General features: G+C 38.5%; 1 protein-coding gene across 2 annotated transcripts in view; it reads left to right on the top strand.

Moving 5' to 3' along the window:
* Positions 1 to 6,160: 6,160 nt before the first annotated feature.
* The window catches only part of stxbp6 (syntaxin binding protein 6 (amisyn)), a 43,726-nt gene continuing 35,011 nt past the window's right edge, over positions 6,161 to 14,875 (top strand). Inside the window, exons 1-2 of one of the 2 annotated variants that reach the window (XM_060879435.1) lie at positions 6,161 to 6,514; positions 13,481 to 13,685. In XM_060879435.1, coding sequence (XP_060735418.1) covers positions 13,532 to 13,685 — 154 coding nt within the window. In that variant the 5' untranslated portion in view covers positions 6,161 to 6,514; positions 13,481 to 13,531. The remainder of the gene's footprint in view (positions 6,515 to 13,480; positions 13,686 to 14,875) is intronic. The other variant, XM_060879434.1, reaches the window with a different exon arrangement.

Genomic DNA, 14,875 nt, shown 5'->3' with positions numbered 1-14,875 from the left:
TTTTTCCTTCGTTGTATTGTTTTTGTTTGTTTGCCCCAGATTCTGAAGAGCAGTGCATGGCCTGCTGGTTTGACTGTAAAAATGCATTTATTTTAAACATAATAAAAATTTCTATTTAAAGCCAATGAGAAGAAATTTACTGTTTATGATGAGGGTGCAATCACTTGCTTTCTCCAGCAGAGGTCGCTGTCTGTCTACTGCAACGTACTGCAAACTTTAATTGCTGTGTTCGTCCTAGGATTTAGGGTGCTTTCATCTCCAGAGAGTAGTTCATCTCTAACTCTGCAATGTGATCACTAGAAATGTACTCTTGTATCTGCCAGTCTCTCCTGCAGAGCAGAGGGGAACCATGCTGGATATAGAACATGTTCTTGGCCACCTGGCGCACACACACACGCACACACGTATCCCTTCTTCCCTCTTCAATTTAGTGCCATGATACCTGGTGAGTGTGTAAGGCTTGTGTGCCTCTCCTTTCTGACTGATATCTGTGTCCTTTGTTGATGTACAGACACACTGGTTTTCTATTATGCATTATAACAATGAATTACTTGCTAATACTTGTCTTAATCCCATAAACCCTCCAATTGTTTTTAATGTTGTTAGTAAAACATTGATTCCATGAACCCACACATGCTTGCAGCTCCAGTCTGCTGTGTAGGAGGGCTATTTGAATAATTGGTGGGAGGGATGTTCGTGGAAGTGTATTCACAATGTTTTTTTCCTTGAAGTCAATGCATATTCATGTACTTTGTAAATGGATAAGGGCTTATTGCAGAGTGGACCGTTCATCACCTACTTACTGATGGGCCAAAGATTGGAAAAGTCAGTCCAACATCTGTGTTGTCAATGATGTGAAAGAAAAATAAAAGGTCTGTAGAACCCAAGGCTCTGTAAAAGAGAGAGAGAAAAAGAGAGGACCACCAGAATTCAATCAATAAGGACAAAGAGGGGTCTCAGTCTGTCTATCATGTAGGCAGTCACAAAGAATTCTTGCACTAGAATTCATCTTTTGTTGCAAAGGCAGAGTGTATTCCTCGGGATCCTTGGGAACACTATAAAAATGTATACCTCAACTAGCCGTTAAATTATACTGTACTCAGTTATTTTCTGTGGATTTATGAAGCTGGTAACTTTAAAACCAAGAGGTGATGAACCCCAGGCCCAAAGCTTTACTGATGTCCCTGGTTTTCGAGGGAACAGTAAACGCTAAAATGAAATACAGTTCACTTCAGTTATACTCAGCCATATAACTGACACCACCGGAAGAAGTATCTGATGCTACATTGGGTCAGAGACACCTTAAAACTGCCTTGAACTGTTTAGCCTCAGATTCTTGTTCTTGGCAGGCAATTGTAGTTTTCTGCTGTTGTAGCTTACTTACCTAAGCATTTGCCATATTACATGTTCTGATATGCTTTTTGCTCACCATGGTTGTAAAGACTTTAGTTACCATAGCCTTCCTGTAAGCTTCGACCAGTTTAGCCATTGTCCTCTGACCTCTCATCAGCACCGCATTTTTTCCCCCTCCAGAACTGATTCCCTGGCTGCTTTTATTTATTTTTTGATATTTTACCAAGAAAATATGAAACCATTCTGATCTGTCCTTGTTGGGATGTTATATTCCTAATGTATAACTAAGCTTATTGAAATGAGCAATGAAAACGTGCTAACGACATGCTAACGACAGCTTGTTGTTATAAACAGTTGTGTGGTCTTTACTAAGAACTTGCAGTCCTCATTAGCACTGAACCTTTCACCACCTCATGGCTTTTGTGAGTCATTGAAAAGGTCTGAGGTTTCTTTCCAGTTCCTGCCTCTACAGTAATGACCTCTTGGGGATATTCATGCATTTGCTGTTGCAATCACCTCAAGACGAATTAGGATCTTTACAGCTCCCTTTGAGCTCTTGTTTGGAACCGGCTGCATATGATGTCTTTTCCATATGTGCAGCTAACATCTTTGGTCCAGCTGTTTTTTTTTTGACACAAATAATGGAGTGTACTGACTGTAAAATTTAAAAAATATATTCATCCATTTTTGGCCAAAGGCAATATTTCACTTTACTTCACTTAACTTATGCACTACATGCATGTGTTTTGTGCCTCAGTTTGGGTCTTGCTTGGCTGTTATCAACACTTTCATGAACTGGCATGAACGAGTCTCGTGCTCTTTGCTCTGTGTCTGATTGTTGCACCTCTGCTAACACTCTAGCCTCCACTGATGATAAAGTCTCTGTCTGCTGACCTTGAACTGTTCTCAGATAGTGAGTGTGTAATACAAATGGGAAGCAGGTGCTGTGCTGATAAGGTCATAGCATGTGGTTTAAAAAGATGGTCTGTTCCTCATTTATGAACCTTTTCTGTAAGAAACAAAACAGTAAATATGTGGTATGGCTGTCAAAAAAAAACTGTACAGGAAAAAAATAAATCTGCAATTCAGATGAGTTACTTCTGTATTCTTATTTCATTTCAACTTCATAGTTGTTAACCTTGATTTAATCCAACCATAATTATCTTTGCATTTGTATTCCAGCCCTATTTTCTCCTTCAAAGCTACAGAGAATAAAGTAGTACAAAACTGCACAGAGGTTAGAATTAGTAGCCTTGTTGATGTCAGGAGAGCTGGATCTGGATTTGCCAAAGGCTCTTATGAATAGAAAATTCAGAAATATTAGCACACACAATCCACTAGCAAGAACTCATAATGAGATGTGTGACGGTAATGACATTGCTATAAATTGAGGCATTTATAAGGATGTGACATATTCAACTGACATTTCAATTCCTCATTTAAGTCAAGTGAAGTTACTCGTGTCTCTCAGTGATACTCAGTTGTATGCATTAAAAGACACAAAGTCTGGCATTCAAAGACTTCCATTTTTTATATAGTTTAATTTGTGCATCATTTGCGCACCCATCTCTGCATTATTAACTTTGTCTGTGTATAAAAACTGCTGTGTCAGAGCATCCTATTCTATAACCTTTCAATCTAACTTCGGAAAACTGAATTGGTGCCTGTGCTCCTGCTAAAGACCACAGGCGACAGACCATTGATTGGATAAATTAGCAAGATTTGAAGGTTATCTGCCAGAAACACAATAAAGCAACGAGACTGAGAGGTTACTGCTCATAAGGGACACATGTATACATCTCTATAAAATGGAAGATCAGGACATTTTTAAGAAGTGACTTAAAATGTGGGTTACTTATTATTTTATTTTATAGTTGAGAGATCGAAGAAGCCTGAAAATTCTAGGGAATTAAAGTAATAAAGTTGATTTAGTTTTGTCAAAACTACCTTTTCATTATTTCAGTTTGAATGAGTAAAATTCTCTTATACAATCCTCATCTGACCATGATTCAGGAGAGAAGAGATCAAGGACTTATATGCTTCACCACTGTCCTTTTCTGCTCATAATTTAAATGAAATCTAAAAGAATGCTCCACAGATCTCTTACTGATGAATATCATGTTGGCTTTGAATCAATCTTACAGGATGGTGGTGCTAAAACAATTTCATTGGCACTGTCTTAATTTCTTCCAAGAAGAAAACTCATTGAATGAGCTGTAAAGATCGAATGCTGCCACTCTATTCCTTGATAAAACTTTCACTAATTTAAATTTGGGCGCCATTTCAGCATATAAAAGAGAAAGGTCTGGTCTGGCTTCCTTTGCAGATGGTTTCATTCTGGTTTAATACCAAACACTAAGCCAGGGTTTGTTTGCTCTTGTTGAACATGACCGGTGGGTGTGTGAGTTTAGCCACTGGGAAAAGAGGAGGAGTAAAGCTGTGTGTGTGGGTGTATAGACGGACACTGTTTACCTTGCTCTCCACACAGACTGGGGCTTGTTCCCCTGCTCTGTGCTGATGTCATGGACAGAGAGCAAATTTTTGTATATGCGCATATATTTATATTTCAACATTTCGATTTTATGTGTGGTGTTACAAAGCTCCAGCGTGCGGCAAGACACTCCATTTCAACCCAAGCCTAAATTTCTGTTCATTGAGCTATTGTTTTGTTCTTGCTTGACCTTTTCTGTAAAACATAGCTTTGTTTCTAAAAAGCTTTTAAACAAATTACCAGATGGATGGAGCATGTAATTACTCCCTCTCCTACAATCCAGCAATTTTCATACCATAGAACTTCCCACAATACTCACCTGCTCACTGACATTTGTGTTTAGGCTCCAGGTGGAACCTGTAACGCACAATAGTCTTCATTATCACACACACTCACAGTTATATGCGTTTTCCTAGTATGTGCTCAAATAACAAGCAGAACAAATGTTGTACGCATTCAGTCAGCAGTCTGCTAAAAAAGTATTCTAAAAAACTTTATACAAAAACTAAGAATACCGTACGAATCTGGTCCAAACTTAAAACACATTGGGTTAATTTCATATGCAAATACTTATATCAGAGATCCGCGAAAAGGTCTTAACAGTGCTCTTATAACAGACATGGTTAAACTCACATTTGGTAAAGTTTAAAAGCATTAGCAATACATGATATTCTCTCACTCACAGGGAGCCTGTGCCTATCTCAGGCGTCATCGGGCATCAAGGCAGGAGACACCCTGGACGGAGTGCCAACCCATCGCAGGACACACACACACACTCTCATTCACTCACACAATCACACACTATGGACAATTTTCCAGAGATGTCAATCAACCTACCATGCATGCCTTTGGACCGGGGGAGGAAGCCGGAGTACCCGGAGGAAACCCCCGAGGCACGGGGAGAACATGCAAACTCCACACATACAAGGCGTAGGCGGGAAACGAACCCCCAACCCTGGAGGTGTGAGGCGAACGTGCTAACCACTAAGCCACCGTGCCCCACCCTACATGATATTGTATTATAAAATTAATTTTTTGGGTTTGGAAAAGGATAAATTGACCGCTGACTTTCCAGGTTTTATTGTCCACTATGTGATTTCAACACACATACCTGACACCACTGCTAGGTGTTATTAGCTGTTTATGAAAAATTTTATAATAAGTACAGGAGCATTTAAAGCCATACAGTAAGCCACAAAGAAAGAAAAATGTTACCTGTACGGGGTGCAAGTCAATACGTTTTCTACCCTAAAAGCTTCCTCAGTTTGTTGCTTTTGAAAAAAGTCCCCTTCAAATTATTTGAGATCCATGAATCAATTCCTTATGTTGACATTTTCTTTTAAAACAAGGAGTCAGAGTGAAGGTACGTTGAAGTGCTTGACTAATTTAGGCAATAGTGTTCATGCCACCCTGCCAAATCTAAACCATTGTAACAGTAGCAAAAAAAGCAGCGAAAATTGTAAAAGCCAGATTCAGCTATGGAGGATTTCTCATCATTACCTTCCCCTGGTGACTTGAACAAGGACGATGTTCTCCATGACATGACACAATGAGCTTTTGTGGCTAATATTGTATGCGTTTGAGCCTGTTAGCAGAGCCACTGGGTCATCAGCATGAGGTATATCATTATTAATGATTCATTTTTAATATTAAGCTACTTTATACATTGATATTACTGATTACTTTTACTGCCGTAGAAGCCTCGATGGAGTATAAATGCAGATTTTTACTGGATCAGTTAGTGTTCGCAAGTGACATAGTGTCATAAAACACTCTGAAAAAGTGCTTGTCACAGAAACACAAACATTGCACACAAATTCCACCCTGTTTAAAAGAACTAAACATCAAGCAACACCAACCATGTTGGAAACTTGAATAGTTTGTAGGAAGATGAACTGACACCAGCTCACTGGCACCCTGAGTGTGCTGTTAATAAGCTGCTACTGTAGAGCAAGAGTCGCCCCTGGGGGGCGGGGCCTAAACATTCTAAGAAAGCAATTGGATGAACATAAGATGAGAAAGCAAAACAATTTATTGATTGTTTATTGATTTGTTTTTCTATTTAAATGCATTTTTAAGCCGGTTTCCCTAACAAACAGTGTTCCAATTAGTTAATCCATGGATTTTATCCTGGTTGATATTAAAAATGATAAAAGAAAGAAAGAAAATGAAAGAGTCAATATTTGCCCTGCTGAAATGTGAAACCTCGGTGTTCCTCTACATCCCCTGTCGTGTACAGTAGCTTTAATGGATGTTGGTGTAGTTTCTATAACATCACTGTACAAACTCTAACACGGTGGTCGCGAGCGTGTCACGTGACCACAGTTTCCAGCTTTTCTCCAGCGGGACGGTAGCAACGGCACACACACACACACACACACACACACACACACACACACACACACACACACACACACACACACACACACACACACACACACACACACACACACACACACACACACACACACACACACAGAGAGAGAGAGTCAGCGGGGAGCTCCGAGGCACACGAGCAGCGCGTCGGCGGCTGAAAAGTCACGTTAAAAGCCACCAGATCCGAAATGCGAGTCTCTAATTCGACGAGATAACAGCGTCCAGACTTTTGGAAGTCGTTGGACTTCGTCCTGAGCACAAACCTGTGAGAAAAGCCTGAAACTACACACTACGGTGAGTATACACACCTTATTATCCAACTCGTCGGACGTGTCCCAAACCTACAACACCGCACAGTGTGGCTACTTTTGTGTATTGAATATTAGACATATGCTAATTCTCATGGTTTAGGTTTGTACCGTAAGGTGTTGGTTCTCTCCTAAAGACTGCTGCTGTAATTAATTATGAGCTGGTTGAAGTTCTGCTTTTTGCTTTATTAATATAGCCTGAAGGATGTTTCCAGCACTGACGCACAAATGATGCAGACATGAGCCCTTTAATTCAGCTCCTCTCTTACCACAAACATCACTCACAACACTTTAGCCATTATTTTATTAAATAAAAACACATCTTTGTTTATTAAAGGTTTACACTTACAAACACTGATGTCTCTCAGATCTTTTTGTAGTCAGGGACAATTTAGCTGTAACAAAAAAACAAAAAAATTTGTATTCATTATTATTCTTTTGGAATGATTTTATTATTAGACACGTTGTTTCAATCCAAACAGCAAAATTCTGACTATTTATTTTATTATTCTTGATGTTTCTACTGACAGAACGTTCATGCTGATTTTATTTGTAGGCTACATTAAGCCTATAACTTCATTTCATTCAAGTTAACAGAATCCAAGAGACATATATATCATATGTGTCATTATCAGTGATAATGATGGGGTGGTGCGTTTCACTAATATAGCCATAAAATAAAAATAAATAAATAACAGACATGCTTTTGGGAACCTCGGCCATCAGACCACGGGGAACTGCAGGCTGTGGTCACGTTATGTTATCAGTAATATCTCATTCCAGAATATTCCCATTTCTCTCATTCCAGAAAACATTTAAGGGTTCATTCGAAATGCAAGTAGCTGAGACGTGGAAAATATTTCCTTCTAGTCTCACTAAGAGAGACATGCAGAGATGTGGGAAATGTTTCAATCTAATTTTAGCCACAATCCTGGAAACTAGTACCTTTTCTGTCAGCCTACACTTTTCACCAGTTCTGACTTTGCACAAATTTAATCCAGAAAGGTCTTTCATTATTAAGGACTCTATTTTGAATTTCCAGTTTCTGAAGCTCATAATTAAAATGGTACCTAACATCATAAATCATTACCCTGTATGAAAGCTGTTATTAATGGCGTTTTCATCTATTAGACTGAGGCCTGCACCTCAGCTTAAGCTCAAACTAAAAGTTCATTATTTGCTGGATTTATTGCCACAGTGTTGGGTATGTTTGCAGAAGGTGGACCACATGGATAACTGTGGGCACTTTTTTATAGTTTGGTTGAATTGTATGATCTGTTTGGAGACATCTTATTTACTACACACTAGTTTCATACAAGCTGAACATTTGTGCTCAGAAAATTATGCATTGTGAGGAGACAAACTACATTTTTGAACAGAAGTGAATTCAGACTGCATGTCTACGATGCTCATTTCATTCAGCGAATCGATGAACCATGTCTATTTCGTCTCAATATAACCTTTTAAAATCTTTTACTTTATCACTGATGCTTCGCATCACATTGAGACCTTTTAATAATGTGCTTAGTTTATTAAAATAAAAATATCAGGCATAATTATTAATCGGTCACGTAATTTGATGTAAAAACTGACATAATTTTGTTTAAATAAAAGTATGCCCTTGAACACATGGGGCATTTTATCTGGTGTGCTTTATCACATCTCACAGAATTTTTTTCCATTTGTAGAACTTTGTTCAATCTCTGAAGTTCTGAGCTGAATATTATGTATTATTATATTGAGTCAGACAACCATTTGTATTGTCGTCTGTAACACAATTTTCCAATTTGAGTCACAAAACACAAATGTTTTAATGTTGTGAGTTTTGGGTCATACAGTAGCCATGTTTAGAGCCAAACGGAAGACCAGTTTACTCTTGTGTATTTGTAATTGGAGTACCCTGTTTGTTTTACTGGCCTTTTATTGAATAAATGATATCTTTATTAGTGCATACCTATAAAAACAATACTTACACTCTATAAACAACACTGCAATTAAAGCCTGAAACTTTTCATCACAGCTCGTGCATACCTGCAGTGTTTCCTGTGGTTTCTCATTTAATGTCTATTTCAGACATTTTTTTCGAAGCTCAGCTCCAAAACAAAAAAAAACAAACAAAACAAAACTGATACTAGGAACAAGGTAAATTATTAACTGCTTTCATGTTAAGAAGAAGTCTACAAACATGAGCGAACAGATGCACATGATTGACTAGTGTCACTGTAATTGACAGTGGGGAGGATAGCTCCAATCCCTCCCACCCAGAGACTTGGCCAGTTACTTAAACATGGACGACTGTGGCTTCATTAGGATTCAAACGTATGATCTCCTGTCGAGAGGGCAAGTGAATTTTTATGAATTTCATTTTTTATACAGTGTCCCATCTGGGGAGAAACACAAATCTTGTGTTTTATGATATGCTCTTCATCCACAGCAACCATGTTCTGGATTAATCAGTTACTGAAAATAAATAAATGAATAGAGAATAACATGAAACTTTAACAGCTACACAATCTGCCTGATAAGCTAGCAAGGTAGATAACTTAGCTGGGGATACTGATGAGCGAAATTTAAATTGTTATATGCTCATATACAATTCTATAGACAGAGATACAGTTGCAAGAAAAAGTATGTGAACCCTTTGGAATAAACTGGTTTTCTGAAGTAATTTGGCATAAAATGTGAACCGATCCTCATCTTTTTCACAACAATAGACAAATAGACAAACACAACATGCTTAGGCCAATAACACACAAACAATTCTAATTTCTTGCGACTTTATTGAACACAACCATTAAACATTCACAGTGCTTTAGGAAGAAGTAAGTGAACCCTTCGAACCTCCTTTGGCAGCAAGGACTTCTAGCAAGTGCTTTTGGTAGCTCTCGATCAGCCCTGAATTCCTCTGTATAAAAACTGCTTTAGCTCAGACACACACGTCTGGTGTGAACTGCTCTCTTGAGGTCTCTATGGGGTCATGTTCTGGGCTCTGACTGGGCCACTCCAAAAGGCACATTTTGTTTTTCTGAAGCCAGTCTGTGGCTTTTTACTTCGATGCTTAGGGTCATTATCTTGCTGCATCACTCAGCTTCTACTAAGATTCCTACTGGTGGATGGCCACCCTGAGATTATCCTGTACATGAGGTAAAACAATTCAATCTCTGAAATGAATGATTGGCTACAATATTTGCACAGTATATTTTCATTCAAGTCAAGTCAATTCAAGAAGCTTTTATTGTTATTTCAACCATATATAGCTGTTGCAGTACACAGTGAAATGAGACAACGTTTCTCCAGGATCACGGTGCTACATAAAACAAAGACAGGGCTAGGACTTAGTAAGTAAGTCCTAGCCACATAAAGTGCAACTGTGCAACCTGGTGCAAACAGTGCAGGACAAGACAGTCAAGACAGTGCAGGACAATACAAACAAGACAGTGCAGGACAAGACATACGACTTCGAGTTAGGTTCATAAATAGAATTCTGTCTTTCCCCAGTATTATTTTTGCATTGTAACAGCCTAGACTGACATAGGCAATTGTCATATCATACAAGTACGTATTCACAGAAGCTTGATGGCACATTGGATTCTTTTATTAGTGTTAAGGTGTAGAGATGTTCTTAGTGGGTATTTAGGCATTAAAATATAATGCAATCTAATATTCTGTGGTGTTTTTAAATTGTGATGCTTTAAGATGAATTCAGAAATTGTTTGAGAGCTTTTGGAAAGAGTGATTAACTTCAACTATTCCTAATCATTTACAGTCAACTTGATGGAGCTGTTCATACTGTTGCCTGGTAAGCGGGTTCATCAGCAACACAACGATTTGGGTGCGTGTAACCACAGACTGTTCTCTAGAGTTCCACAGTAATAATGATTCATCAATTGCCATTGACAGCAGGCTGCTAGAAGGATGGACAGGGTGCTTCATTTATCATTTATAAGGGACAACAAAACCATCTGTGCTGGTGTATGTTCAGTATTCATCAGTGCAACCATGTTTTTTTAATGTAGCCTGTATTCTGTCATCACTAAACAGTGCCAAATGTTCTTTGTAATTGAGTACATATTGAGTACATTTGACACTTCAATGAGAGAAATGAACCAAAGAAGAAAACAACTCAGAAGCTTGTATTAGAGTCAGACAGGAAGGAAGGGTTCAGAAGACGAATAGAAAAGAGGATTAAATGGAGTCCCAAGTGAGCAGAAAAGACACAGCTTTGGCAGCAAAAGCATCTGGCTGGGGTAAAAGCTCCAGAAGCCTGTTCAGTGTTGTCTTTTGCTTTCTTGACTTTGTCCATTTTGCTGTCCAAGTCTGTGAGTCATTATAAGTGTCTATTCAGGTATCAGAGGTGCCATATTTAGAAAGTTTTGATTGGGTTTTATTAGATGTTTGAGAGAAAGGTAAACCTCAGTGCCTTCACCTGTTCAATGGGCACATATGTAATATTATGTAGAGACTTTGTTTAGCAATGTTGTAAATCTAAACATCCAGTTTCTTATGTACTGGATATTGTGGATGCTTTTGTGTCTTGCAACCGTTTCCTCCCTTTGCTTTCAGAAGTGACTCACCTGCTCTGCATTTGAAGAGTGTTCATATGGGAAAAGGAGTGGCAGGTGACCTTCAGGAAAGTGAGATTTGGGCTTTTGCTCATTTTCTAGCCTTTCATTTTCTAGCCTGCTCATTGATCTGCTACACATCACAAGAGTTCTCTACTTCTGTTCTGTTAAAGCTGCACAAAATGATATGACTTAAAGATACAGTTTTTGGAATTCTGCAACAGACTTTGATACGTTCTTTGTTTGTAAGGTGGAAACATGCATTCAGCACCACTGAAGCACTTGATTCAGTTGCCAAGTGATCTTTTGTCTTTGGCTCTAAAAGCCTGAAATTATTCCTGACTTTAAAAGCATGAGCTGTAGAGCAAAGTGGCAAGGGGCTGTTGGGTGAGCATAAAGAGCCGGCTCTACTTCTGACGCAGCCTTTTCTCTTTCTTGTTTTCTAGCTGTAGTTTTTCCATGTGCCTGCTGCCTCCCAGAAGAGTTTGCAGGCTGAAACCATTTCATATTAACATAGTGGGCTGTGGGAGCCACTGTTCCCCCACTCTCTCCTTCCCTCTCTGCTTACATTACATATCAGTGCACAATGCCTGTGCTGTCTCTAAGCCTCTATGTAGAGTAATACTCATAACGTCCTCAGAGAAGAGGGGTCATGTTCAGTCCTACACCTAAGGAGGCTCAGCTCCCTGAAGTCTGCTAACAGCTTGGAGAAAGACAGGGGATCTTCCATCACAGCCAGAGAGGAGGGAAGAGTCCAGCTTAGCACAGTCTGAGCATAGCACTGCTGGGGAAACCCTGATGTTCAGCTCTATATTTTGGCAAGCTCCCGAAGAGTCCACCCTCTGTGTGACCTTTCATGGCATTAGAAAATTTCCTCTTGCAGTGTGTTGCTGCAGCTTGGAGTTCAGTCTTTTTTTGCAGTGGGAATTTTTCCTGCCCATAATTGAGCAGATGCCAGTGTAGCAGGCAACAGCTTGCTTGTGACTGTGTGGAGCTAATCAGGATGTCAGTGATTTTGACATTCCTTCAGTATTACAGGCAAGCATTACAGCCTGATTTTAAAGCAAGAGTAAACAGTAAGGAAGAAGTTAATTTCATTGGCGTTTATTTTAATGAGTGTTGTCACAAGGTACAGTGTAAATTTTAAGCCTTATCTCCCTTATCATCTTGAATTTGCATGTTAATTGGAGATGTACTGTACAGTCTGCTATATATATATATATATATCTATTTATATATATAATTTGAGGAGTAATATTTTAGTTATTCTGATAATTGAAATCTGTTTGCACAACTTAGATGTAGAATTGTGTTGCATTGTTCTGCAAGGCAACTTTAATTTATTTTGGACTATCTACATGATGTGACTCTTTGATGATTATCTAATGATGTTGATTTTTTTTTTTAACTAATTAATACTAATTACATACATATATCAGATTATGGGCTGTTTGTGTGTGTCTAAGATCAACTATGTTTTTGTTGTTGTAAGGATATATAATTAAGATTAATCGACCAGTATCTGCTCCCATTACTGAGCAATGAGCGCATAACCAGTGAAGTTATTCTGGGTTGACCAGCTACACATTAGAAGGTGGGATCTGGTTCACACTAGTCTTTATTCCAGCATCTGTCATAGCGATTGCTATTGTTGGAGCCAATTAGTAATAGGACATCAAGAAGTTAAGAAGAGCAATAAAGCATGAGTCACAGCAATGCACCTTCATGTCGTCTTTCTCAGCTTGCCAGGTAGAAGAGAATTTCTTCTATCTCTGTGTGATGGATCACTGCATGACATTCAGAAAGGCTCACTCCCTCCTGATGCCAGGAATGCCTGCTGTGTGGAGGAACATCATGTGAGCCAAACCTAGTCACTGTTTAAGTTACCGGTTGATAAAAAGCTTTGCCTTGGTGAATGCTTAACTCGTGTGTCTTGATCACACAAATATGCTGGGCCTCCTTTAGTCAAACATGGTGTTGTTTTTTTTTTTTTTTACGAATATCATGCAACTCATAATTTCAAGGAATATAAGGTTTGATTGTTCAGTTCCATCATATAAATCTAAAAACTGTAATGTTGATTTGTGCTAATTTGTTTAGTTGAGGAATATTCTCTAAAATATTGTCCTCGACTTTTAGGAATGTGCTTAACTGGAGAATCGGTGAATGAGGATACTGTTCTCAGGATTTATTTTCTATTATTTGAATATGTGATCTCCACTTAGTAAAAACCTGTCATGTGGATTCATAAAACAGCGACACCTATAATCTCTTTATCATGAGCCCTTAGCTTATTGGTATTATAGGCAGAGTGACAATTTGTACACTTCCCTTTGTTCTTAACAAAGGCCTCATAGCAGTTATTGAGTCTGTCTTATATTTCTTTGCAGGGTGAAGAGATCGAAACCATTTTTCTCAGTTTGTAACTTATTTTGACAACAATGAGTGCCCGAGCAGCCATCAACAAAGAGATCTTTATCCCACACAATGAGAGGATGTTGGCAGCCGTGCAGGTGAAAAGGAGGACTAAGAAGAAGATTCCCTTCCTGGCTACAGGAGGCCAGGGCGACTACATGACTTTCATCTGCCTATCAGGTAAATCATTTCAGTGCTGCTCACATTTTTTCAATTGGCAAGCAACTGTGTGCCACCAAAACCATGTAGAATGTTGCAAAAACACATGCTGTAGTTTGAGAGGAGATGTTTGTAAAGAACAATTTCTGTCTGAAAGTTGCAAATTGTTACATCATTCTTAATGTGGCTCAGTAGTTTTCATCTATAAATAATCATACAGAAGGAGCTCATGCTTTTGCTTGAGTTCACTATTCTGTTCTGCATTAGTTTGTGTTTTTTGGTATGTTTCATGTATTCTGACAGTTCCTTGTAAACTAACCCAGCCACTCCTACTCCTAGTCCTACTCTCACTCCCTACCAAAGCCTGAACATTATCAGTGCTACTCTTTCTCTAGGGAGTGTGTATATATTGAGCTCACTGTTGATACAATTCAACCACTCATTCTGTCTTTTTAGGCTGCCATTGAATTATGGCTGGAGGTCTGCTCACTTTTTATTGTCATCTTCAGTTGTTCAGATAATTCTGTGCCTGATTAGTGTGTTTCATTGCCAGTGATGCTTTAAATAGATTAACATTACTTGGGATTAGTGTTTCTATAAAGCTGTCTAGTTTTGGACACCAAATCCAACCCTAATCTTAAATTAAATTAATAAGTGCCTACACTTGAGATGTTCTTTTGACCATTTCATTATCCACCTCTATGTAAAGAGTTTTTATGTCAAGTTTAAAAGTTTCAACTGACTTTTGTGGACTGATTGCCTGCCTACAAATATAGTGTGGATGACTCAGTTGTGTATCTTTAGAACACACAGATAAAAAGACGATAGCCTTGGATAGAAGAAGCATTCTCAGAATTGCGTCCTCACAATTGTTTATTTAGTGGGGTGAGGTTTTAAAAAGCATATGTTTTCTTTTGCTCATGAAAGGATACATATAATTGATCACGGAGCCCATCTGTTCATTCACAGCTTCCATGGAAGGGCTGTAACCAGCGTGCAATTGTGTTCATTGTATTTATTTATTTCAGTATGAGTCTTATAACTTCAAATGACCAAAGAAAGAAGTTACAACTCTTCTAAATGAATGGTTTGCTATATTCCTGTCAATGCCTGCATTTATGAGGTGTTATGGTACTTTGCTATGTTCATGGAATTACTATAAGAGCAAACAATCTATATTTGATGTTTAACCGATGATCTGAGACATGCAA

Source organism: Tachysurus vachellii, chromosome 10, assembly GCF_030014155.1.
Source record: "Tachysurus vachellii isolate PV-2020 chromosome 10, HZAU_Pvac_v1, whole genome shotgun sequence".
NCBI classification, from domain to species: Eukaryota; Metazoa; Chordata; class Actinopteri; order Siluriformes; family Bagridae; genus Tachysurus; species Tachysurus vachellii.
This window is presented reverse-complemented; position numbering and strand designations above follow the sequence as displayed.